The sequence below is a fragment of the Tamandua tetradactyla genome, chromosome 7, assembly GCF_023851605.1.
Source record: "Tamandua tetradactyla isolate mTamTet1 chromosome 7, mTamTet1.pri, whole genome shotgun sequence".
NCBI classification, from domain to species: domain Eukaryota; kingdom Metazoa; phylum Chordata; class Mammalia; order Pilosa; family Myrmecophagidae; genus Tamandua; species Tamandua tetradactyla.
The window spans coordinates 145228424-145254909 of NC_135333.1; the positions used below are offsets into that span (position 1 = coordinate 145228424).

At 36.0% G+C, this 26486-nt stretch overlaps 1 protein-coding gene across 12 annotated transcripts in view; it reads right to left on the reverse strand.

The window, feature by feature from the left end:
- Window positions 1-26486, reverse strand: part of OSBPL8 (oxysterol binding protein like 8) — a 271517-nt gene that overhangs the window by 5491 nt on the left and 239540 nt on the right. For all 12 annotated transcript variants that reach the window (XM_077111486.1, XM_077111485.1, XM_077111484.1 and 9 more), the window contains 7 exons: window positions 25131-25228; window positions 23364-23453; window positions 21997-22133; window positions 5558-5743; window positions 4474-4561; window positions 2143-2248; window positions 488-590 (listed from right to left, as the gene is read on the reverse strand). In XM_077111486.1, the coding sequence (XP_076967601.1) occupies window positions 488-590; window positions 2143-2248; window positions 4474-4561; window positions 5558-5743; window positions 21997-22133; window positions 23364-23453; window positions 25131-25228 (808 nt within the window). The remainder of the gene's footprint in view (window positions 1-487; window positions 591-2142; window positions 2249-4473; window positions 4562-5557; window positions 5744-21996; window positions 22134-23363; window positions 23454-25130; window positions 25229-26486) is intronic.

Consider the following 26486-nt stretch of genomic DNA (forward strand, 5'->3'; position numbering starts at 1 on the left):
GGAGATGGTATGGGGAGGGAGCTGGGACGGCAGCAGGAACAATCAGATGTTTCTGAGCAGTGGCTATTTATCCACTGTTACGGAATTATTTCAGTATTTCAACAACTGGTACATTCTGGTTAAATATTAGCCATGCATAAAGGGACTTGAGAAGTCTTTGTTTGCTTTCTCAGAAACAACCCCACATCCACACCTAACCCAGTTACATTCAAAGCATGCTACAGCAATAAGATAAACAGAATCTAATTCTATCCTTACAGATGCCACTGCTCAATAAACAAAGGATTAAAAAAGACATAAAAGCCTGCTCCCTCTCTTCCCACCCCCCAGTATTTCAGTGCCGGAAAAATTATGATAGAGGCCAAGGTTCTAACTTAGCTTAGCAATGTATTGAAATGTAAAGTTTGCTTATGATTTCTTACATAATAGGATTCTCAACTACTCCTCTGGACTCAAATGAATATTATCATTTCAGTATATATATTACCTTTTAATTTCTTCCTGTGTTTGTTTTATAGATTCAATGGAACTTTGGATGTCTACCAGTTCTATCCCTTTCTTTCTTCTTGTACTTGGTTTCACTGATTGGGCTTAAAAAGACATTTAGAATAAGGTTGATGAAAATAATCAACATTTTAAATTAAATCATAAACACAATCTACATTAAAACCTGGGTCCTGTGTAATAAAAATTTTCCTGGATATGATTTTTATGGATTAAAGATGGGCATACTAATACAAATACTCTGCATTTTTGAGGTTTCAAATATATCATTTCAAGACCAGAATACTATAAATATAATTACAGTAACTACAATTTAGTTAAATTTTGGGTGGCATTGGTTCTGATTTTTTAACTATCTAAAATAGAAATAATTCATTTACAAATGTTTATTAGTTTGGAGGTGTTACTGTTTTCCGTTTCTTGCCCATTTGCATTTGCCCAAATCTGAAGAAGTCAGCTTTTTGAGCCTCCATTCACTTTTTTATTAATTGTTGAAATTGTCTTTATTCCTGTAGTTACCCAAACTTTAAACCTTCTATTCAGCTTTAAAACGTCTTTAAATTTTTATTGCCAACCAGCAAGCTCTACTGATTTTTATAAATCCCTCTTATATCCATTCCTTCCTCTCCATTTTGTATCAGATCTTACTTAACTTCTCTCCAAGTCTCAGGTTTCTTATTTGTAAAACAGGGATAATAATCCCAACACTTCACATAGTTGTTATAAGGTACATTTAACATATAGTCTGGTTGTAAGGTGTGTTTAACATATAGTCTGGCACACATTAAGTGCTAAATAAGTGCCAACTGATGCATTATATGTACTATAGTAGAATGGATTAAGTGTTAATTAAGAAGTTAAAATATCTGTGTATATAACTCAGATATACACCTCAATATGAGAGATGTGACCTTGGGGAGGTTGAATTAGACACTTTGTCTATAAAATAGGAATAACATAAAACACTATATAATCTCCTTGCACTTTTCACTTATTTACCCCTTGTGTTATATCTGTAGGTAAAAATGGAGCCCCCCAGTTTAGTGTAAGCTCAGTAAGACTATGGCTTAAAGTTCTTGTATTTTCTCATAATGTCTAGGACATTACCTTAAATGCTTTCTTAATATCTCAGTGTAGATCAAGACAGTTTACACATTATCTTACTTGCATGGGAATGGCATACTATTTATTCTAGTAGTCCATAATTGTGATAAATAGTAAAGGTATAAACCTTTATTTGTCTGTAAAATCTAAACACCACAATAATTCATTTTGGGAATGAATAACTTTTTTAAAACAGAGTTGAGCTAAAAGCTCAAAAAATGCCTCCTGAATTGAATCTAGGCAACCATCAACATTTTTTCAGAAGCTATCAAGGTATAAAAACTACTACCATATGGGGTTCTTGATCTGCATGACTCTCATTTCTTCACTGCCCATGCCTTTACTTTGTGACCTGGTCTTGAAACTTATCTATAATCTAAAATAACATTTGCTACCCCCCTCCCTTCAAGCAATAACTTACTTATGTTCTTGAGTTAATATGAAAAATCATATTCATATCAAAGAAGGCATAGTAATATCCTTTTAAAAAAAATGAGACTCCCATAGAGAATACCCTGCAATAAAAATTTTTACCTTCACTTCCAGATGAGTCCTGGATATCAGGTTCTGGGGAGGAATAGCCTTTTGCCACTTTCTTCTGTTGCCTGGTTGGTTTATGTTTCATTTTTGGGACACTAACCTGGAACAAAACACACACACACACACACAATATGTAAGTTCATACTGAATTTTGTAATTATAATTAAAGATCATTGTTGAACAACTGCCAAACTGTTCATGGGCACTATATTCAGAAAAAAAAAAGAAAGATGAAATAGCCTAATTAAAACAAAAATTAAGGTATGCTGCACATATACAATCAAATTATTTAACTTTAAAAGGAAACATTGTAATTGGGCAAAAACACCAAAAGGTATAAAAAAGTATACATAATTAAGAGTTTCCTTCCCTATCCACTAAGCAGGTAGCCACTGTAATTAGTCTGTATATCCTCTCAGATATTTTATGTACTCACAGTAAATATCTACATCTCCCTACTTTCATAATAGCATCAGCCAGTACTTGCGGTAGAATGTTAAACAATAGTGTTCTTTCATTATTCTTATTTTGTTCTCAACTTAGGAAATATTCCACTGAATAATGTTGGGTTTCTGATAAAATTATTTAGATTATTTCCTTTTAGTAATGTCTGGATAATACAGAAAGCATCTTTTAATAAATGGAAATCCTACTATTTTGCAGAACATTATTTAAACTTATTGAAAGCTTTTAAATTACATACACAAGATATGAAAACATATCAAACCATGAACTAGGCCTAAATTCTAGTTTCTTTTCTAATTTATTAATAAGTTTACAATCCTGGTATTCAGTCCCTAATTTAAAAATCTAAATGCTAGAGAATAGACTAAAATCAGAATTGGAAGGTAATGTACATGCTTAGAAAAAGGAAACTGGGGTCATAAGTCTTTAACTTTTTTCTTACCTGTTTACTGTTCCAAACAGGAATTTATCCCCAGTTATTTATTCCTTGAAATAATTTTACAAAATCTTACTCATATACTTTAAAATAAAATAACATTTCTGTATTGTGTGACAGACAGACAAGCTGGAGATTCAGCCTACACTGTGCCTTCCTACTTGTTAAATGACACATAGGTAAAATCAGATCTAAGATCAATTCTTTCAGTGGGCCACAATAGGCATGTTGCTTTGTCTTCCCAATATTTTATAGAAAAAAAAATAATTTTTCTGAGGAGGGAATGCCTGTATTCCAAAATAATTAAGGGAGAAAAAGAGAGGAAGAAAATGAGACTATCTCATAATCAGGGCTCACATTACTGAATATACTTGTGACCTAGAATCAAGTATTAGCATAACGGCTGAACTGATAGTACAACATAGCAGAATGGTTAAGAATATATGTTCTAAAAATATATATATATATGTTCTGCGGCTAAAATATCTGGCTTTGTTAGCCTGATTTCAGGCATGTTACCTAATGAGTTTGGGTCTGGGTTCCTACATCTGCAATACGTACATCAAAACAGTACTGACCCTTTTAGGATTAAAAGAATGAATAGATATAAAGCACTTGGGACAGTGCTCTGTATTTGTTATATTCTTGGTAGCCATTATCATTACTATTTCTATTACTGTGACTATATTCCTATTACATTTCATAGTACAAATGGGAAATAGGGCTAATGAGAATATCTTCCTACTTGTTTAGCACCTCAGATAGAATCCTAGTTCTTAAGTTACTAAGTAGACCCTGGAACACAGTAAGCTCTCAAGAAAGTCTTCTGAGTAAGTAACGAAAATAAGTGAGCTAATTAATCTATTAGTTACTTAAGAAGAATGTTCATTTCTAAGTTGAGAAAATGAATTTAAGTATTCTAGTTATTCTTCCTTTCCTACAAGCTTCATTCATGAACAAATTAAATTAATCACCCTACGACCTAGGAAAATTAAAGAAAAAAGAGAACATAAATGTTATATCGGTTGAAAAAGTACAGTAGACAATTATAGGGAAGTCTGATATTTGAGTCCTGGATACTTAAAATTTTATAACATTTAAAATTTCAAATCCATGTTCTTAGGTAAGATATATATTACTCTGTAGAGGAGATTCAAATTGGAGATTGATGAAGACTGGTGAGAAGTTTATTTAAGATGACAAAAGGAGTCAGCAATACAACTAGGAATATACAAAGATTTATTATAATCAATAATGTCTTCCTTTAGGAATAAATACATGCCTTGTGTGTCTTTCTTATGTTAGAGCTGTTAGTGGAAAAAAGAAAATTTTAAATTTTGAAACCAAATTTTAAAATGTTGGTTGCCAAAGATAATAAATATTTAAGAAATCCATCTGCCTAGTTGGATCTAGTTATTACATACCATTGGAGTGCGATGTTTCACTTTGGTCTGGATAACACCATCTTTTTCAAACTGTATCATATCATTAAGTGGGTCCCATGGTCGAGTACTAAATAAATGAAAAAGAACAGCATTAGTTTAATGCCTAAAAACAGAACTCAAAAACTTTGTGAAAAACTTTCTATTCCATGATTGTTTTTATTAATAATGATAAATAATTACTTATAATAATTGCTATATTATTATAATTCTAATTTGATCCTTTAATCTGATCATGGAGTCAAGTTTATAATGACTGGAACATCAAGTTTAAAAATCTCACAGAATATATATGGCTTAATTAAAAACTATACTGTTAACTATGAGATTTTAGAAATATAAAGAAATTGTGCTGGTTTGAAGGAGGTATGTCCCCCAGAAAAGCCATGTTTTAATCTAAATCCCATTTTGTAAAGGCAGAATAATCCCTATTCAATATTGTATGTTTGAATCTGTAGTTAGATCATCTCCCTGGACATGTGATTTAATCAAGAATGGTTGTTAAACTGGATTAGGTGATGACATGTCTCCACCCATTTGGGTGGGTCTTGATTAGTTTCTGAAGTCCTATAAAAGAGGAAACATTTTGGAGAAGGAAAGATTCAGAGACAGCAGAGCAGAACGACATAACCACGCGAAGCAGAGTCCACCAGCCAGTGACCTTTGGAGATCAAGAAGGAAAATGCCTCCCGGGGAGCTTCATGAAACAGGAAGCCAGGAGAAGAAGCTAGCAGATGACGCTGTGTTCGCCATGTGCCCTTCCAGATGAGAGAGGAACCCTGACCGTATTCACCATTTGCCTTTTCAGATGAGAGAAACCCTGAACTTCATCAGCCTTCTTGAACCAAGGTATCTTTCCCTGGATGCCTTCGATTGGACATTTCTATAGACTTGTTGTAATTGGGATATTTTCTCAGCCTTAAAACTGTAAACTAGCAACTTATTAAATTCCCCCTTTTAAAGCCATTCCATTTCTGGTATATTGCATTCCAGCAGCTAGCAAATTAGAACAGAAACTATGCTAATGTATTGTTTGCAAAAAAAAAAATCTTTTATAATTACTTACTCTGCAAACTTGTAATGCCATTCTCCTGTAAGTAGATCGAGTTCAAATAACTTGCAAGCCCACTCTTCACTTTTTGTTTTTCGATCTCTGGCAGCTTGTCTTTGAGCTTCTTCTAAAACATATTTCTCTTGAGTAGCTTCTGTTTGGTCTTTGGCATTTATGGCTCGTGTTACCCGCTGCCAGAGCCTAATATATGTACAACAAAAATATTTTAAAAAGCAACAATTATTGATAAAAAAGCAACAGAGAATCAAATCCAAATAGAATAGGCTTGAATTCCTTTGAGAAAAAAATGATGCTCAAATGGGTTTCTAGATTTCACAAAGCTTATGTTCAGATGTTAAGAGTAAGCCAAGAAATATTAAAAAAACAAAACAAAATGGTGCCTTGTGTAGAGAGACAACTGTTATAAATGGAGACTTTTTTTCTTGGCAAGAGAAACTTGTTACTATGGGCTCTTAAATATATGGCAGTGAAATGTTGCTAAGCCAATATGATAGGAATATAATGAAGATAGAGGTCAAGAATTTACATTTTTAACAAGCTTCCCCAGTGGTTTTCACACTAAGGTCTAAGATGTGTGGCCCTCATAAGATCTATTAATGTCAATGGTTGTACCAATTATCAGGTAACTTTTAAAATCATAATCTCTGTAACTGAGTCAATGTATTGGTATTTTAAAAAATGCATTCTAGATGATTCTAATGTGCAACCAGTTTTGAGAACTACTGATTTAACAGAGAAAACCACTGAGGTAACATGACATTCCATAATAAAGATTAGTTTTTACTTTAAGTTAAAAAAGTATAATATCTATGTCCCACTCATCTAGGAAGACAGAATGCTGGGAATGAAAGAACAAAGGCTTTGGAATTAGACAGATTTTGGTTAAATCCTGGATCTGCCACTGCACAGATGGTCAATTTAAAGTTACTTAACCTTGTTTTTTTCATCTTGAAAAAGGTGCTGCATTACATCCACACCTCAAAAATGTTTATATGCCTTGGAAAAGCTTAGTTCTGGATGGGGAGCATCACATGCTTAGGGCAGAAAGAGAATTCTTAGAACTGGTACACACATATTCTTCCATCTTTGACAACCTTGATTTTGAATGAAGAATGGCAAATTGACCAAATGTCATGAAAGAGAATGGTGTCCATGTGACAGGATGAAGTGAAAATTAATCAGCAAAATGTGTATAAAGCACTTAGCATATTGTCTTTTTATACAGAAGCTACATCTTCCTAACACAAAGAGATATAATAAGAATAAAACTGGGCAATGTGTATACAATATTTTTGGTTCAAAAGTATGAAGTTTCATCCAACAAGAAGTTTATGACTTTAAAAATAGAAACCATGCTCTGAAAGTCAGCATTGCTATATATAACAACTGTAAAAGAAACAAAAAATAGATCAGACTTCAATCAGAGATAAGACTGAAGCTGAACAGGTTGGGACTAAGGTAAAGCTGAATACAGGGGTAAGGAGGACACTGTTGGAACTTTGGAACGTCACCTACTGTGTGAGACCAAAAGAAGAGAGTTTTATTTTGTCCAAAATCTAAATGTTCTGTAGCACAGAATCTAACACAACCTATCTGGATAGCTCTATTTAACAACCCACATGCAAGGAGTCCAGATTGAGAATGAGGGCTTGTAATTCTGTATTGCTTAATATAATACCTGGATACATTCCAGCATATGTTGAGCAGATAATTAAAAAGTATTGGCAAAGTCCCTTGAGGGATGGGAGAAAAAATATGGAACTATTGAGCTTTACCACTGGGGAAACCCCTGATAATGTCTCAAACAGTACTTACTCCCAAGTCAATAGGCCAAGCCCTTGATCTCGAGACTTGCTATTGTGAAGCCCACTTGCATAGCAGAGAAGCTAAGTCTACCTATATTTATACCTCAGAGTTACTTCCAGAAAACCTCTTTTGTTGCTCAGATGCGGCCTCTCTAAGCCCAATTCTGCAAGTAAAATCATGACCCTCCCCCTTATGTGGGACATGACATCCAGGGGCAAAAGTTTCCCTGGCAATGTGGGACATGACTCCCAGGGATGAGCCTGGCCTTGGCATTGTGGGATCGACAACACATTCCTGGTCAAAAGGGGGAAAAGAAATGCTACAAAATAAGGTATCAGTGGGTAAGAGAGTTCAAATAGAGTCAAGAGGCTATTCTGGAAGCTACTTTTATGGTAGCTTCAGCTAGATATTGCGAATTATCATGATTTGCCAAGCCCCAACCAAAGCCATTATTGTTAAACTTAAATAACATCTAGGGTTTTATCTGAGATTTTATAAAGTGACATGCATTAAAATTACTTTCCACAAACCTACAACCTCCAGATGGCTTCCTAGGCAAGATAAGTCCTAAAATACAGAGGGGCCAGCCTCTCCAAGAACATCAACTAGTTCTATCCCCCCAATTCCATATTTTCATCACCCCTTTCCAATAGGAAACAGTTAGAATGAGCATAGCCCAAATACCTCTAAAGATTAGGAGAAGGATAAAAGGAAAAGGAGGAGTTTCAACAGAGAAGACAGGATTTAACAAAGGAGTATGAATGCTGAATCATTATATTGATATTCCTTTCAGTTTCCAGTGCCTTGGGGAAATTAGAAGGAAAAACTAAAATGGTGGAACTGTAACACATATACTAAACTCTGAAATCTGATCAGAATTGAATTTTATTGCTTTTCTATATATATGTTCTATTTCACAATAAAAAATGTTAAGAAAAGAACAACAAAAACTATAGCTTTATTACCCAACTAATGTCATCACATCCAGTATTTTAGAGAACAAAAGAAAAAGGAGATTCTGTACCACACCCTTCACTTAGAGTTCCACATACATAAACCAGCTTAGAAAACAGCTTCCACAGGTAGAAACCAAGAATTACTAATTAGTCCTAAATTTTCTGCAAATAGTTAAAGAAAAAAAGTCCTGGAACAGATGAGAAGAGAAAGGAAAAATGTGGAAGTTTTTTAGTTTGAGTTGCACAAAAGCAGAATTATTTCTATTATAATAATTTGGCATTCACATAGGCCAAAACAGAATCCTGTTGCATTCTACAAATAACACTCTATTATGTGGAAATAAAATGTAATAAAAGAGGGAGCACTGGTTGGCCAAGATGGTGGTATAAAAAGCTCCAAGGTACTGTTCCCCAACAGAATGTTCAAATACCTAGCAAAAACTGGCAGAACCATCTTCCTCGGAACTCTGGAACAGTTAAAAGGTTGTAGTAAGGAGGCAAGAGTATAATTAAGAAATGCAGCTTTGAGGAATGATGGGAAAAGCTCAGGTACCCTGTTCATCCTTACTCTATTCCTGACATGCTGTGGAGCCAGCCTGTGCTCCTACTGTGGGACCCTGGCTCTATTTCAGAGGCAGCAGAGTACTTTGCACATACTTTGGTGCCTGTGTACCAGTGCCAATCTATTGGGTGACAGCCTGAAAGACTGAACCAAGAAACTCCTTTCTGGCTCACATGTTGCTTTGCAGGCAGAAGCAGCTTGCAGATAGCTAAAGCAGTATAAGAAACAATTACGTCAAAGTGTTTAAGGGAAAATGATTACTGGCTTTAAGACATACAATAGAGCAATGGGGATGGGGGAAAGTTTATTTCATGTTGAATAGAGGGGACATTTGGTTTCCTTACACAGGGGAATTCCTAAAGACATGAGCCAGCCCAGGTCAATACATACATTCAGAAAATGAAGAAAGGACTCTGTACTTCCTTTTCACATCAGGCTTATCTTCTTTAAGGGAAGTCTAAGCTCTGAAGGACAGTACTAGCTAGCATAGAGTCAATTTGAAAAGACTGTGGAAGGCATCTTTTGCATTGTTTTTTTTGTTGTTGTTGATAGCTCCTATACAGGTTGGATAAAAATTTAAAGAACTGTCAGCTCAGCGAATACATCCTAGAGTTAACACATTAAAATGTTAAAATGTACAGTGTGCAACAAAGATTACAAGAAAAACAAAGAAGCAGGAAATGATGGCCTATTCAAAGGAAGAAGACAAAAATCCAGAAACCAACAGTAAAGAAGACCAGACTTTGAACATATTGGAAAAGACTTTAAAAATATGATTCTCAATATGCTCAAGGAGATAAAGGAAACCATGGAGAAAGAACTAAAAGATATCAAGAAAATGATCAATGAACAATATGAGTCTCAATAAAGACAGAGATTTAAAGGTAAACAGAAATACTGGAGTTGAAGGCTGCAATAACTGAAATGAAAAATTCTCTAGACAGGTTCAATAGCTGATTGGAGTTAGAGAAGAAAGAATCAATGTATTTGAAGACAAGACAATTGAAATGATTTAGGCTGAGGAGGAGAAAGAAAAGAGAATGCGAAAAAGTCAGACAGCCACCAGACAATTACATACCAATATACACATTATGAGAGTCCAAGAGGGAAACGAAAGAAAGAAAGGGGAAGAAGAAATAGTCAAAGAATTAATGGTAGAAAACTCCCCCAATTTAATGGAAGACATAAATATATGCACTTAATGAAGCCCAACAAACTCCAAACAGGATAAACTCTAAGATAAGCCTAGACACAAAGTAGTAAAACTGTTGAATGCAAAGGACGAGGACAGAGTTCTGAAAGCTTCAAGAGAAAAGCAATGTGTTATGTACAAGCAAGTGCCAATACAATTGAGCACTGATTTCTCATCAGAAATAATAGAGGCAATGGGATGAAATACCTAAAGTGCTGAAAGAAAACAATTATCAACCAAGAATTTTATATTTGGCATGACTATCTTTCAAAAATGACATTAAAACATTCCCAGATAAACAAAAGCTGAGAGACTTTGTCACCACTAGACTTGCCTAGAAGCAATGCTAAATAAAGGGAGTGCCTCAGACTGGAAAGAAAGGGCACTAGACAGTGGATCAAAGCAGCATAAAGAAAGACCTCAGGTGAAGGTAACCAAATGGCTAATTATAAATGTCAGTGCTATTGTACTATATATTTTTTGTATGTAACTTCACTTTTTTCTTATTACAGGATCTAAAATGCAAATGCATAAAAGTAATGATAAATCTATGGCTTCATAAATACTATACATAAAGATATACTCTGTAACAGGTACAACAAAAAGGGTGGCAGAGCAGTACAGGAACAGTGTTTGCGTATGCTCATGAGATTAAGTTGGTAATAAATCAAGCATGATTGCTATAGATTTAGGATGTTACATTTAAGCACCATGGTAACTCCCCTTCCCTCAAAAAAGTCTGAAAAATATATATCGAAATGGTATATTTAGTTTGAAACTGTTATGTACCCCAGAAAAGCCATGTTTTGTAATCCTGATCCAATCCTGTGAGGCCAGCCATGTGCTGTTAATCCTGATTCAATATTGTAGGGTGGGAGCTCATGATTCGGTTGTTTCCATGGAGATGTGACATACCCAATTGTGGGTATGGTTTTTTGATTAAATGGAGATGTGACTCCATCCATTCAAGGTGGGTCTTGATTAGTTTACTGGAGTTCTTTAAAAAGGGAAACATTTTGGAGTTGCTTCAGAAGAACACAGACATTTGGAGATGCCTGGAATGCCAACAGAGAGAGCAGATGCATAGACACAGATGTTTGAAGATGCAGAGCCCAGCAGATATTGCCATGTGCCTTCCCACGAGATCCTAAGCAAACCACAAGCCAGAAGGATCCACAGTGGCTGAGAGAACCATTTGAAAACAGAAGCTGGGAGAAGATGCAGCCTCCAGTCATGTGCCTTCCCAAGTGACATTAGCCTTTCTTGAATCAAGGTATCTTTCTCTGGGTGCCTTCGTTTGGACATTTTTATGCCTTAAAACTGTAAACTTACAAGTTAACAAATCACCTTTATAAAAGCCAACCCATTTCTGGTATACTGCATCCTGGCAACTTTAGCAAACTAAAAGAGAATACTAAAAAAGTCAAACAAATATGAAAGTAGGTATTAATGGAAGAATTGAGGGATAAAAATGATGTACCATTTTCAAAGACCAAATAGCAACATGGTAGAAGAAAGTCCTGCATTATTGGTAGTTACTCTAAATGTAAATGCATTAAACTCTCTAGTCAAAAGGAAGAGATTAGCAGAATGGATTAAAAAGCACAACCCAAGTTTATTCTGTTTACTAGAGACTCATCTTAAATTCAAATACACAAATAGGTTGAAAATGAAAGGATGGAAAAAATATAAAAAGAGAGCTGGGATAGCTATACTAATATCAAACAAAATAGATTTTTAACAAAAAACTCTTACAAGGGACAAAGAAGGTCTCGCTATATACTGAAAAGGGGTCAATTCAACAACAAGATGTAAAATTATAACTATATATATGCACCTAACAGCAGAGCTTCAAAACATATGAAACAAATACTGACAGGTTTGAAGAGAGATATAGATGGTTCCACATTAATAGCAGCAGACTTTAATACATCACTCTCAGCAATGGACAGAACATCTAACAGAAGTAAATAAGGAAACAGAAGATTGAATGATACTATGAACCAACTAGCTGTAATAGATATTTATATAGAATACTTCACCCAACAGCTGAAGAATACACATTCTTCCCTAGTGCATATGGGAGATTCTCCAGGATAAACCATATACTAGGCAACAAAACAAGTCCTAATAAATTTTTAAAATATTGAAATCATACAACTATAAGAAAATGAGGCTAGAAATCCATATAGAGAGAAAACTGGAAAATTCACAAATATGGGTTAAAAAAAAGCCACAAGGGAAATTAGGAGGCATCTTGAAGGAAATTAACACAAAAACACAATATACCAAAACTGTGACATGCAGGAAAGACAGTGTTGTGAGGGAAAATGACAGCTGTAAATACTCATATTAAAAAAAAGAACATTTTGAAATATTCTTGTTCAAAGCAAGAGGATCTAGAAAAAGGAAAGCAAACTAAAGTGAGCAGAAGAAAGGAGATAACTAAGATTAGAGCAGAGAGAATGAAACAGAGAACAACAACAACAGACTCAATGAAATAAGTGGTTCTTTGAAAAGATTTTTAAAAATCAATAAATTTTTAGCTAGACTGATAAAGACAAAAAAAGAGAGGGGATGCATATGACTAAATCAGAAATGAAAGGTGGATATTACCACTGACCCTAAGGAAATGAAAAGGATTATAAAAGGATAACAAAGAACAACTGAATGCCAAGAAATGAGATGAAATGGACAAATTCCCAGAAACACATAAATTGCTCACACTGATTCAAGAAACAAGTAAAGCAAATAACAAGTAAGAAGACAGATTAAATTATTAAAAAGTCCACAAAAAGAAAAGACCAGGATCAAATGGCTTCAATGGAGAATTTTATCAAACATTCCAAAACAATTAACACCAATCCTGCTCAAACTCGTCCAAAGAATTGAAAAGCAGGGAGTACAACCTAATTCATTCTGTAAGATCAACACCACCCTAATACCAAAAAGCCAGATAAAGATACTACAAGAAAAAAAAGAGAGACCTATATTCCATATGAATATAGATGCAAAAATCCTCAACAAAATTCTAGCAAACAGAATCTAATTCTAATAGGAATGCCAGAATTGTTCATTATTAGAAAGTTAATTACTGTAACAAGCCACATTCATAGAATGAAGGAAAAAACCCACACCTATCTTTACTGAGGCAGAAAAGGCATCTGACAAAATCCGGCACCTCTTGATAAAAATACTTAGAACACTAGGAATAAAAGAAAAACAAAACAAAACAAAACAAAAAACTTACTCAACACGATAAGAATATTTGTGAAACATATTTATGAAAAACCCACAGTTAAGATCATACTCAATGATGAAACACTGTATTACTTTGTTAATGCTGCCAGAAAATCAGAAATGGGTTGCCTTTTCTTTCATTTTATTCTTTATGTTTTTTGGGGGGGGGAAGGTTGGCTTTTCAATATCCTTTTTTTTTAAAATACATGGGCAGGCACCAGGAATTGAACCTGGGTCAATTGAAGAGAATGAGGAGAAATGGGAACACCTGTTCATCATTGGTCATAATATAAAATGGTGCAGCTGCTGTGGAAGACAGTTTGGTGGTCCCTCAGAAAGTTAAGAATGGGAATATTCTATATTCAGCAATCTCAAATCTAGGTATATACCTAAAAGTAATGAAAGTAGAGACTCAAACAGATATTTGCACACTGATGGTAACAGCAACATTACTAACAATGGCCAAAATGTGGAAGCAACTGTGCTAGTTTGAAAGGATTATGTACCCTGGAAAAGCCATACTTTAATCCTGTTCCAATCTTTGTGGGAACAACTGTTTCTTTTTAAATCCTTATTCAACAATGTAGGTTGGAATCTTTTGATTAGATCATCTTCATGGAGAAGTGACTCACCCAATTGTGGGTATTGACCTTGGATTAGGGGGTATTCTAGTTTGCTAGCTGCCAGAATGCAACACACCAGAGACGGATTGGCTTTTAATAAAAGGGGATTTATTTTGTTAGTTCTTCAGAGGAAAGGCAGCTAACTTTCAACTGAGGTTCTTTCTTATGTGGGAAGGCATAGGGTGATTTCTGCTGGTCTTCTCTCCAGGTCTCTGGGTTCCAACAACTTTCCCCAGGGTGATTCCTTTCTGCATCTCCAAAGGCCTGGGCTGAGCTGCAAGCGCTGAGATGAGGTATGCTGAGCTGCTTGGGCTGTGCTACGTTGAGTCTTTCATTTAAGCACCAGCCAATTAAGTCAAAATCATTCATTACAGCAGGCATGCTGCTAAGCCAACTGTAGATGTAATGAGCAACAGATGAGGTTCACGTACCATTCATTAGCTCATGTCAACAGCAACAGAACTAGGTGCCTTCACCCGGCCAAGTTGACAACTGAATTTAACTACGACATAGGGAGATGTGACTCCACCCATTCTGGTGGGTTTTGATTAGTTTACTGGAATCCTTTAAAAGAGGAAACATTTTGGAGACAGTCCCTTTTGAGCCATGAGAACCATGAGAGCCCACATAGCCAGAGACCTTTGGAGATGAAGAAGGAAATGCCCTTGGGGGAGCTTCATGAAACACGAGGCCTGGAGAGAAAGCTAGCAGATGTTGCCATGTTTGCCATGTGCCTTTTCAGTGGAAAGTGCCTTTTCATTGACATTTCTTGAGTGAAGGTAACCTCTTGTTGGTGCCTTAATTTGGACATTTTTATAGACTTGCTTTAACTGGGACATTTTCACAGCCTTGGAACTGTAAACTTGCAACTTAATAAATTTCCCCTTTTAAAAGCCATTCCATTTCTGGTATATCACATTCCAGCAGCTAGCAAACTAGAACACAACCCAAGTGTCCATCAACTGATGAATGGATACACAATATGGGTTATACAATGGAACATTATCTAGTCATAAAAAGGAATGAAATTCTGACATGACAAATTGGAGGAACCGTGAAGACCTGATGTTGAGTGAAACAGGCCAGACACAAAAGACAAATATGATTTTATTGATATGAAATAATTAGAATAAGCAAATTCAGAGTAAAAAAATAGAACACAGGTTATCAGGAATTAGAGTAAGCATAGGTACAGATATTTTGTTTGTGGTGATGGAAAAGTTTTGGTAATGGATAGTGGTAATGTTAGCACCATTACACTGTAAATGTAATGAATACCACTGAGTTACATATTTGAATGAAATTTTTTGGTTGTACATATTTTACTAGAATAAAACTTTTAAAAACCCATAGGAACAAGTTCTGGGAAGATGGCAGAATAGGACAGACTGAGTTCACCCCTGCTCCAAGGAACAGCTAGAGAAGTGACAAAAAATGACTGGGATAGGGATTCCAGGGAGACTTGGAAGGGTCTTCTGCACCAATTGGAAGGCCCTGGTTGCAAAAGCTGAAGAATTGAGATGCAGAGAACAGAGACCATTCACTAGAGCAAACAGCCTAAAATGTGCCTTTCCAAATGGAGGAATGGAGCCCTCAGGAGTGCACGGACAGGAAAATAGGGACTAGGAAGTAAACCAAGTTGTGTTCCTTGAACATGCTACACTCACATGCACTGCACCCACCCCAAGACTCCCCCCACACCCAAAGCACCTAAACCACATCACCCAACCTCCCATTACGTTCCAACCACCCCCACCCCGATATACCCTGTGCATTCCTGCCCTATACCCCCACCCTGCACACATGCGCATGCCTGCCCCAGCCTGACAAACCTCTCCCATGCAAGTGCAGTTTCACTCCACCCCTCCTTAGACCAGCATACCCATGCCCAGCCCCTCGATCCCTACCTCCCCCTTCCTGCCCCCTGTAGGTGGTCACTTGTGTATCCAGGCTACAGGTGCTCACTTTCATACCCAGGCACATCTGCCCCTAGACCATACAGTCAAGCAACTCCCCCCACATCCCCCAAGCTCTGTGCACAGGTACTTCAGTGCCCGCCACCCCTCCCACAAACCCATACATGTGCACTTGTGTACCCCCACCACGCCCCCCATTTCTGAGCAAGTGCTGACATGTGTATCTGGGCCACACCAGTGCCCATCCCACACAGATGTAACCCTACCCCATCCCCCAGACCTAGGCACACGAGGGCCCTGACCCCCAGGCCTGCGCATGTGCACAGCCACATCCTCCCTGCCGGGAATCCACATATCCATGCACCAATGTCTTAACCCCTGCACCCCATCCCCCTTGCCCCACACAGGTGCACACAATTTACCCACCCCAAGCACAAGCACCCTGTGCCCACACCTGGGAAGTGCTCACATGCACATCTGTGCCACACAGTCCCTTGTCTGCACACATTTGCAGCCCTATCCCATCCCCTTGCACCTATGCACCCATGCCAGGGCCCCACCCACCCAACTTCATCTGACCTTGACTCACGTCCAGAAACCCCCATGACTTGTGCCCCGCCTATGCACACTTATGCATCTTCATCCTGGCCCCCCAGGACTCCTCCCCCTGCCCTAGGACACACCTGTGCACTGCCCTTTCTGTGCCCCATACCCCATACTCTGATAGCCACAGCCCCATGCTCCAAGTGTCTACACATATTCTGCCTGCACATCAGCCCTGATGCATCTGCACAGCCCCCCCATCTGCTTCCTGCTGCTCCCTATGTTTGTGTCCCCCATGCCTTACTCTGCTCCTGAGCTCCAAGACCTGCCTGATCTGCACCCTGCCCCCACATTGCACCTCCACAACCCCACGGCCCGCATCCCATGCTCAAAGGCACTTGTGTAGCATCCCTAACCATGCCTAAACCTGCACCACAACCGGTTACTGCATTGTTGTACCCTGCCCTATGCCCAGCATCCTGCTCCACACCCATTCTGCAAATACAAAACTTTAGACTACTGAATGAAATCAACTTCCAAAGTAACCCTATCAAGATATTTACATGTCTCAAAGGCAACAGAAGATCATTAAGCATGTCAAGATGTAGACAGATATAGCCCAGCCTGATGACCAAATTAAAACCCCAGAGGAGAAAACAGACTTGAAACAACTAATCAAAGATGCTCATTCCTAAATAAATTAATTCCTAAATAAAATCAATGGGATGGCTAATGAGCTAAAGGACATCAAAGAAACATTAGGGAAAAAAGAGCATAAAGAGGAATTTGAAAGAAAAATAGAAAAATAACAGATATCATAGAGACTAAAGATGCTGTAGACCAAATAAAAAATATACTAGAGACACACAACAGCAGATAGAAGAGGCAGAAGAAAGAATAAGTGAACTAGAGAACAGGTCAGCTGATTTTGAACAAACAAAGAACAAATGGCAAAAAAGATGGAAAAATTTGAATTGGATCTCAGGGAAATGATGGACAAAACAAAGTGCACAAATATAGGAATCATCAGTGTCCCAGAAGGAGAAGAGAAGAATAAAGGGTTAGCAAGATTAGTTAAGGATGTAATGGGGGAAAACTTCCCAACCCTTATAAAAGACATAAATATGCACATGAAAGAAGCCCAACAAATTGCAAATATATAAATCAAAATAGGTCTGCCCCAAGACACATACTAATCAGTCTGTCAAATGCTAAAGAGAAGCAGAAAATCCTGAAAGTGGCAAGAGAAAAGCAATCTACTACATAAAAGTGAAATTATATAAGACTGAGTTTGGACTACTCAACTGGCACTTTGGAGGCAAGAAGGCAGTGGTATGATATATTTAAGATCTTCAAAGAGAAAGACTTCTAGCCAAGAATTCTGTATGCAGCCAAATTGTACTTCAAAAGTAAGGGAGAAATTAAAATTTTCATAGACAAACAAATGCTGAGGATTCTGTCAACAATAGAACGGCCCTACAAGAAATGCTAAAGGGAGTTCTGCTGGCTGGAAAAAAAAGACAGGAGAAGGAGATCTGGAGGAGGGCATAGAATTGAAGAGTACCAGTAAGATTTTTTAAAGGATAAAAAAAGATAAAGAGGGAAAAAAATATACAGATCTGACAAATAAAACCTAAAGGATAAGACGATGGATTCAAGAAATGCTTTTACAGTAATAACTTTGAATGTTAATGGATTAAACTTACCAATTAAAAGATACAGATTGGCAGAATGGATTAAGAAATATAATCCAGCTATATGCTGTATACACGAGACTCATCTTAGACACAAGAATACAAATAGATTGAAAGTGAAAGGATAGAAAAAGATGTCCCACACAAGCTATAACCAAAAGAAAGCAGGAGTAGGTATACAAACATCAGACAAAATAGACTTTACATGTAAAGACATCAAGAGACAAAGAAGGATACTATATATTAATAAAAAGGACAATTCACCTAGAAGAAATAACAATCATAAATGTTGACCAGTGCAGAAAGAGACCACTAAATCTAGTGGTCTGATCAGTTGAGACAACTGATCTTCAATAAGGCCCCCAAAATCCACTGAACTGGGACAAAACAGTCTTTTAATAAATGGGCATGGGAGAACTGGCTATCAAAAGCCAAAAGAATGAAAGAGGACCCTTACCTTACCCCTATATAAAAATTAACTCAAATTGGATCAAACACATAAATACAAGAACCAGCACCATAAAGCTCCTAGAAGAAAAATGTAGGGAAACATCTTCAAGACCTAGTAATAGGAGGTAGCTTCCTAAACTACTTCTAAAGCACAAGAAACAAAAGAAAAATAGATAAATGGGAACTCCTCAAAATCAAATTCTTGGTGCCTCAAAAGACTTGGAAAAAGGTGAAGAGGCAGCCAACTCAATCAGAGAAAATAGTTGGAAATCATACATCTCAATCGGAGAAAATAGTTGGAAATCACACATTAGAAAAAGGTTTGATATCCTATATATAAAGAAATTATATAATTCAACAACAAAAGAACAAACAACCCAATTATAAAATGGGCTAAAGATACGAAGAGGCATTTTTCTGAAGAGCAAATATGGATGGCTAAAAAGCACAGGAAGAGATGCTCATTTTCATTAACTATAAGGGAAATGCAGATTAAGACTACAATGAGACACCACCTCTAGGAATGGTTGCTATTAAACAAACAGGAAACTATAAATGTTGAAGAGGATGTGGAGAAATTGGGATACTTATGCACTACTAGTGGGAATGTATAATGGTACAACTGCTATGGAAGACAGTCTGGTGTTTTTTCAGAAAACTAAATATCGAGTTGCCCTGTGACTGGAAATATCACTATTCAGTATATACCTAGAAGAGGTGAAAATAGTGACACAAACAGAAATTTGCACACTGATGTTCATAGCAGCATTATTCACAATTGCCAAAAGAAGGATACAATCCTAGTGCCCATAAACAGATGAATGGATTAACAAAATGTGTTGTATACATATGACGGAATATTATGCAGCAGGAAGATGAAATGACGTGCTGAAGCACAGGACAAGATGGATGAGCCTTGAAAACATAATGCTAAGTGAAATAAGCCAGACACAAAAGGATTGATACTGTATGATTCCACTTTTATGACCACGGTAAAGGTAAAACCAGAGCCTTATAATACAAAACATAGGGGGCCAAAATATACATGGAAGCTAGAGATGGGTGAATGGTTAGCTAACAAAGTTGAACTTAAATGTAAGGGAATAGATAGAAGTGAAGATGATTCACTAGTGAGTCTGTAAGTAATATTTGAAGGTGAACATGATTGAAAGGGGTTGTATGTCCCATGTGTCCCACCGATTAACACTATAAATATAAATAAGTTCTTGAATGAACTACTACTGCAAAGGTATGAATCTTGTATAAACTGTGTATAAGTTCAAGGCATAGGGGGAAAACTGCTATTGCATGCCATGGGCTGGTTTAACAGGAAAATATCAACAGTATCACAGCAACGCCAGGCGTAAACAATGGGGTGAGGGACAAGAATCAAGGGGAGGCTGGCAAATAAGGGTGTACACATATGATTGAATATTGTGCTGTTACAAAAAGGAATGAACTTGTGAAGAATGCAACATTGTGAATGAACCTATGGGACATTTGGTGAAGCAAAATAAGTCAGAAACAAAACAGCAAATAATGTGTGGTCTCATTTAGAAAATACTTATAAGAAAACAGGGGCTTAGATTGTAATCTCTTATAGCAATCACATTTAGTCTGGAGCAATAACTGTTATTTCTGGATTTCGAGAGGCTGCTTTATTTATGTATAGCCTGGTATTTAGAGGTAAGAATGAAGCCAATCAGGTTGGGATTAAGGTAATTCAGAATACAGGGGTAAGAAAAACATTGTTTGTATTTTAGAACCTCATCTACTCTTTGAGATCAAAGGAAGAAAGGTTTATTTTGTCCAGAACCTAAATTTTCTGTAGCACATAATCTAATGCAACCTGTCTGGATAGATCATTTAAAAATCTAAACATAGGGAATCCAGAATAAGAATGAGGGCCTTTAATCCTGTATAGCTTAATGTAATGCTTGGATAAATCCTAGAGTATATTAAGCAGATAATCAAAAAGTACTGGCAAATTCCCTTGAGGGATGAGAGAAAAAAAATAGAACTATTAAATTTTACTACTGGGGAAAACCCTGATACCATGTCAAAAATTAGGGACACCCAAATCAATAGGCCAAGTCTTTGATCTTGAGGCTTACTCTTTTGAAGCCTGTGTATATGGCTTAGAAGCTTAGCCTACCTATAGGTATGCCTATAAAAGAGGTCTTTCGGAGGCTATCTTTCGTTACTCAAATGCGGCTTCTCTCTCTAAGCCCAACTCTGCAACTGAAATCATTGCCCTCCCTGATACATGGGACATGACATCCCGGGGTGAGAGCCTCCCTGGCGATAAGGGAGATTACATGCAGGGATGAGCCTGGGCTTGGCACCCTGGGATCAACGATGCCATCCTGACTAAAAGAGGGAAAAGAAGTGTAACAAGTAAGGTATTAGTGGCTGAGAGAATTCAAATGGAGTCAAGAGGCTACTCTGGAAGTCACTCTTATGTAAACTTCAGTTAGATATTGCTACCTATCATAGCTTGTCAACCCCCAACCAAAACCATTCATGCCAATTCTAAAGAGCACCTAGAGTGTTATATAAGATTTTACAAAGGTTCCATGCCCTAGGGTAACTTTCCAAAACCTACAACCGCCAGATGAGTCCCTGGGTCAGATAAGTCCTAAAATACAGAGGGGTCAGTCCCTCCAGAACATCAACTAGTTCCATTCCCTTATCAGCCTTTCCAACATAAAAAGTTAGAATGGGCATAGCCCAAATACCCTTAGAGAGTGGGAGAAATATCAAAGGTGATGGAGTTATATAGAGAAGGTAGGGTTTAACAAATGAGTATGACTGCTGAATCGTTGTATTGGTGTTTCTGCTGGTCCCCAGGGTCTTGAAGCAGCTGGAGGTAAGGGCCTGAAGTTGTGGAATTGTGACCTGTGCCAGGTTCTGAAATCTGTTCTACAATTAATTGTTGCAATGTGCTTTGAAATTTGTTGCTTTTTTGTATATATGTTATTTTTCACAAAAAAGAAAAAAAAGTCAATTGTGATGATAAATGCACAGTTATGTCATGATGTTGTGAACCAATGACTGGACACTTTGAATGATTACATGGTACGTGAATATATAATATATATATATATATTATATATATATATTAAACAGCCCCCACCCCCCCAAAAAAAAACCCATTGGAATGTACAACACAAACAGTGATTCCCAATGTAAACAATGGACTTCAGTTAATTGTATAATTACAATATTATTGTTTTATCAATTGTAACAAAGGTACCACATTATACATGTGGGGAGTATATGAAGGCTCTGAATTTTCTGCTTGAGTTTTCTACAAACCTATAGCTTCTTTAATAAAAAATCAAATACATATATATAAATATAATAAAAAACAGAGTAAGATGACCACTCTTATCAAGAGATTAAAAACTCTCTGATCTTCATGTAGTTAGCTGAAAAATGGCATACTTACTTCTCTGATTCAAAATCTCCTTGTTCTTCAAATTTTACAGTGTGCCTTATTAATCTCCATTGTTTAATGTCAGGTGTTGGATTCCAGAAAACCTCTGAATTATCAGTCTTTTTATCATTAATAAAAACTTCACTATCCTATATTTAAGGAAATTAAAAATTAATGTAAAGGATTATCCTTATTTAGAAGGGGATTATATAGTATAATATATTTTTTTCTGTTACTTAATTATGTACGGTTAAACACTTTTTAAAAAGTAAATATAACTAGCATTGTTCTGAATGCCCAAATTTGTCATCTTCATAAAAACATTAAGATAAAATGTAATAGTACTCAATATTTTGCTGAATACACTGAAAGTTCATGAGATTTCACAATTTTTACTTAATAAACAAATTTCAAACCCTTACATGCAGTTTCACCATCTCCTAGTTATCAAAGAGCACAGTATTTGCTGTAGATACAATAAGATACTGTTAACACACTCATTATATATACAGAACAGCCTTTCAGAGCCTTTTTTAGCATTAAAAATTTGAGCACAATCTTAGAACTTTCATTTTTGAAAAAGATGTTTTCATTTTTCCTCCGGATAACATTCAAATGGTAGTTAATTAATAAAAAATGTTAGAGAGCATATCTGGCCTCTCAGCCGAGTTCCTAGATGTAGTTTCATTTTTTCCATCTTTTCCTCATCATTTTTATTTCTTATGATACAAAAAATAGCATGTACCCAGTGACAGTATATCTAGACAGTACCTTAATCCTTTTTATTAATTTAAGATCCTCTTAACAAAATTATATGTGTGAAAAGTCAATAAAGCCATTGCTCTCATATACCACTATTTCCTTTTCACATTCCTCAAAAGGAAATAAAACTCTCATTGAAACTATGCCCTTTATTCCAAATAAGTGGTGGTATAGTGCTATAGGAAAGAGCACAGACCCTGGAGCCATAGTAACTATGCTGGAATTGTGGCTCCATCACTTACCTTGAGCAATATTTAAATTCTCTGTTCCTCAGTTTCCTCCTCCTTAAAATGGAGATAATAATAGTACTACTTCAAAGGTTTATAGTAAATATTAAATGAGTTATATGAGTAACATTTTTAAGCAATGCAGTATACAATAAGTAATATAATTTGTAGCTAATTTTATTGTTTTAAAGTTTTAGAAAAAGAAAATATTACATAAAATTAAATATTTTCTAATAGTATATTAACATCAAAATATCTATTATCAAGCTGAAATTTATACTTGAGTACTGATGCTTTTAGCAAGGAATATGTATGCTTCTAATTTTAAAATGTGATTTTTGTTCCTCCAGAGAATAAATTTTTAAAAAGCTTGCATATAAAAATACTTACCCAATGGCCTTCCAAAGTAGCTAGGACTTCTTTTCCCAATTTAAGTTTCCCTGATATTTGATTAACACAATCACTACTACCTAGAAATGGCTTTTAAAAGAGAACATTTTAAAGAAATATTTTAATTTTAACATATTTACATATAATACTGAGAAAACAATTCAAAATGCAATTTTTTAGTTATAGAACATTTAAATTTACATAGTTTAGTGCACAAATGTTAAAATACTGACTCAAATTTTAGTTAGAAATGTTGAATAAGAACAAATTTGAATTTGTTGTTGTGGAAGAAAAAGTAATGACAAACTATGTAGAGTCCAAATAAATAAACATATTGATATAAATGAATCATGTCCTGCACTCTCTCAAGTTTCTCTTCTGACCCTCAAGACTCTGGCAACATTTTAAGCAATAACAACTTGGTAAACCTAAGGGATTTAACTGATCTTTTGAAAGAAAGAATATTCCTCCTTCAAAATAAAATAAAACAATACCCAAGCAAAAAAAAAAAAGTCTAAAAATAAAATTATAAGGAATATGCTTTGAGTTCCTGTATTACCTAACTGATGTCTCTCCTTAGAGACAGTATTTTGATGCTCCAATCTAACTCTTAATGGTGTCATAAATTACTTAAGACCTCTTTAGTCGTGACTTTCCAACATCCCTATCATCATACAAACAATAATTTGCTAAGATAAAAAAATACCAAACAATGGAATTGAATCAAATAGTACTTAAAAGAGATCCTTTTTGTTAGAACAAAGCTGCTGATCAGCTGGATATCAATGCAGAAGTAATTTAGTAATAAATGCTAAATAGTTCAGAGAAATATTTTTATTGGAACATAACCTACTGCCCATACCAACAACTAACACTGAAAAGGTCTTAAATTTCTCTTTCACTCTGAGGCAGATAGTGTTTTCCAAAGATGTCTCAAAAATACCCTCCCCCACCACTCCACATGCTTGTCCTCCATGAGAGCATGCCAGCCTCCAATTGAGAAGTGGGGTCTATCTACCTTCCCCTTGAATCTGGGTGGGCTTATGATTCTTTACCTAATAGAGGATGGTGTTAGCACTATAACATGACTTCTAAGAATAGGCCATGACAGGCAATAAAGCTTCTGCTTTGCTCACTGGCATACCTGTGCTTGGAGCTCTGAGATGGGATGTAAGAAGTCTGACTACCTTAGGGTCTTTATGTAGTGAGAAGACCATGCCACATGGAAAGCTTACATGTATAGGTGCTCTGATCAGCATTTTTAGTCTTTCAGTCACACCAGTTTGGGCATCAGATATGTAAATGATAAGCCTTCAAATGATTCCAGCCCCCAACCAGGGAGTCACCCTTAGCCTGCAAGTCTTCTTAACTAAGGCCTGAGACATTATGTAGCAGAGAACAAGTAATCCCCAATTTACCTTGTCCAAATTCCTGGCCCAGAGAACCCATGAGAATCATTAACAGTTGTTTTTAAACTTGTGAGTTTTAGAGTAACTTGTTATGCAGAAATAGTAACTAATACAACTTTGTCTTAGTGTACACATCCTGAACTCAGTTGATTCACATATTTTGCTATTTTGTAAAGCAGTGCTCTAATTTATTGAGAAATTTCTATTCAGTCACTTCTTCTTAAATCTCAACTTGACGTTGTATGAATTCTATATTCCTCTTTAGCACTTAACTGGGAATTAAGGAGTGCTCTTTGCGCAATATATATAATACAGCTCCCCTTTAATTAGGTGACCACTCCTACCAGTCTCTACTAACCTTTAGTTTGAATTCAAGTATTGCACTATACCCAGTTTTTTGACATGTAATATTGACTGTTCCTCCCAGCTCCAGGGTCATGGTACCATAAAGAATTCCTAAAGGGAAAAAAAAAATGACAAAAGGCTGAAAAAGGGGACACTGGCTAATGACAAGTATAACCATGTAATCTAATTTCCCTCTAGGGGAATTCTGTCTAACCAATAAAAATCTACAATATAGACTTGAAGTTAGTTCTGTAGGATATAAATAGATATAAGTAAAACAAAACAAAACAAGACAAAAACAAAAATAGGTTTTATGGTTAAATATTGGGGGAAATTCTGGGTTTAACAAAGTTAAACAGGTTGTGTGTATGTGTGTGTTTGTTTGTGTGTAGTTAGGTAGTTGGACTAAGCTGTTAGAGCAGATTTTAGTTCACAAATGTAAAATGTTAATTTCCAAGAAGGGAACAGAAATTTAATTAAAAAAATAAAATAAAATTTAATTTTAAAACGGAGTAACAGTATTCAGTTACTCATTCTTATTTGGCTACAGAACTCTTTATTTGTAAACACTTTGTTGGAAAAGTGATCGGGAGAACACATGTTGGGAAAATGCAGAGATAGATACAAAGGTGGAGAACTGACAGAAATAATCATTATTTCCAACTGTCCTTCACAAAGGGTTACATTCTCTTTTTTTTAATGCAATGAAAATATTTTTCTCTACTGTTAGTTGGGCATGGCGTGGGTATCTAAATTGCATAAACATTTCATTGATTTCAAATAATATAAAATTTAAAATATATGTTCTTATCAAATTCACAATTTCTTGATATTTTACTTCAGAATTTCACCAACTACATGTGAAACTAAGAATTATCTAGCTTGAGGCTACAAGTTTGCCACTCGTTCACACTTAGTTGTAGGTGGGTACATGGGATAGTGGGTGGTAGTCAGAAACCCTGTAGTTCAGTGTCAGCCTTCTTACTAATTAGTGGTTTGGCCTTAGACGAGACTCTTAACACCTTCCCTAACCCCCCAAATTTTCTCATCTATGACATAAGTCCATATAATATATTTTCAATGTTTTCATGAATCAGTTCCAAACATAAATTAGAGGATTATAAACCAAAAATTTATTTCTGGAAATGGGTTGAAAAGAGGGAACAGATAATGGCCAAGCTAAGCATTTAAGCTGATGTAGTAATAGCGTAGTAGTTAAAAGTACAGATTATAGAAGTAGACTACCTGGGTTCAGATCCTGACTCTATCACATCCTAGTTGTGTGATTGCAGGCAAATTACCCATGCCTCATTTTTTTCTCATCCATAAAACAGGGATAATAAAATTACCTATTTTATAGGGCTATTGA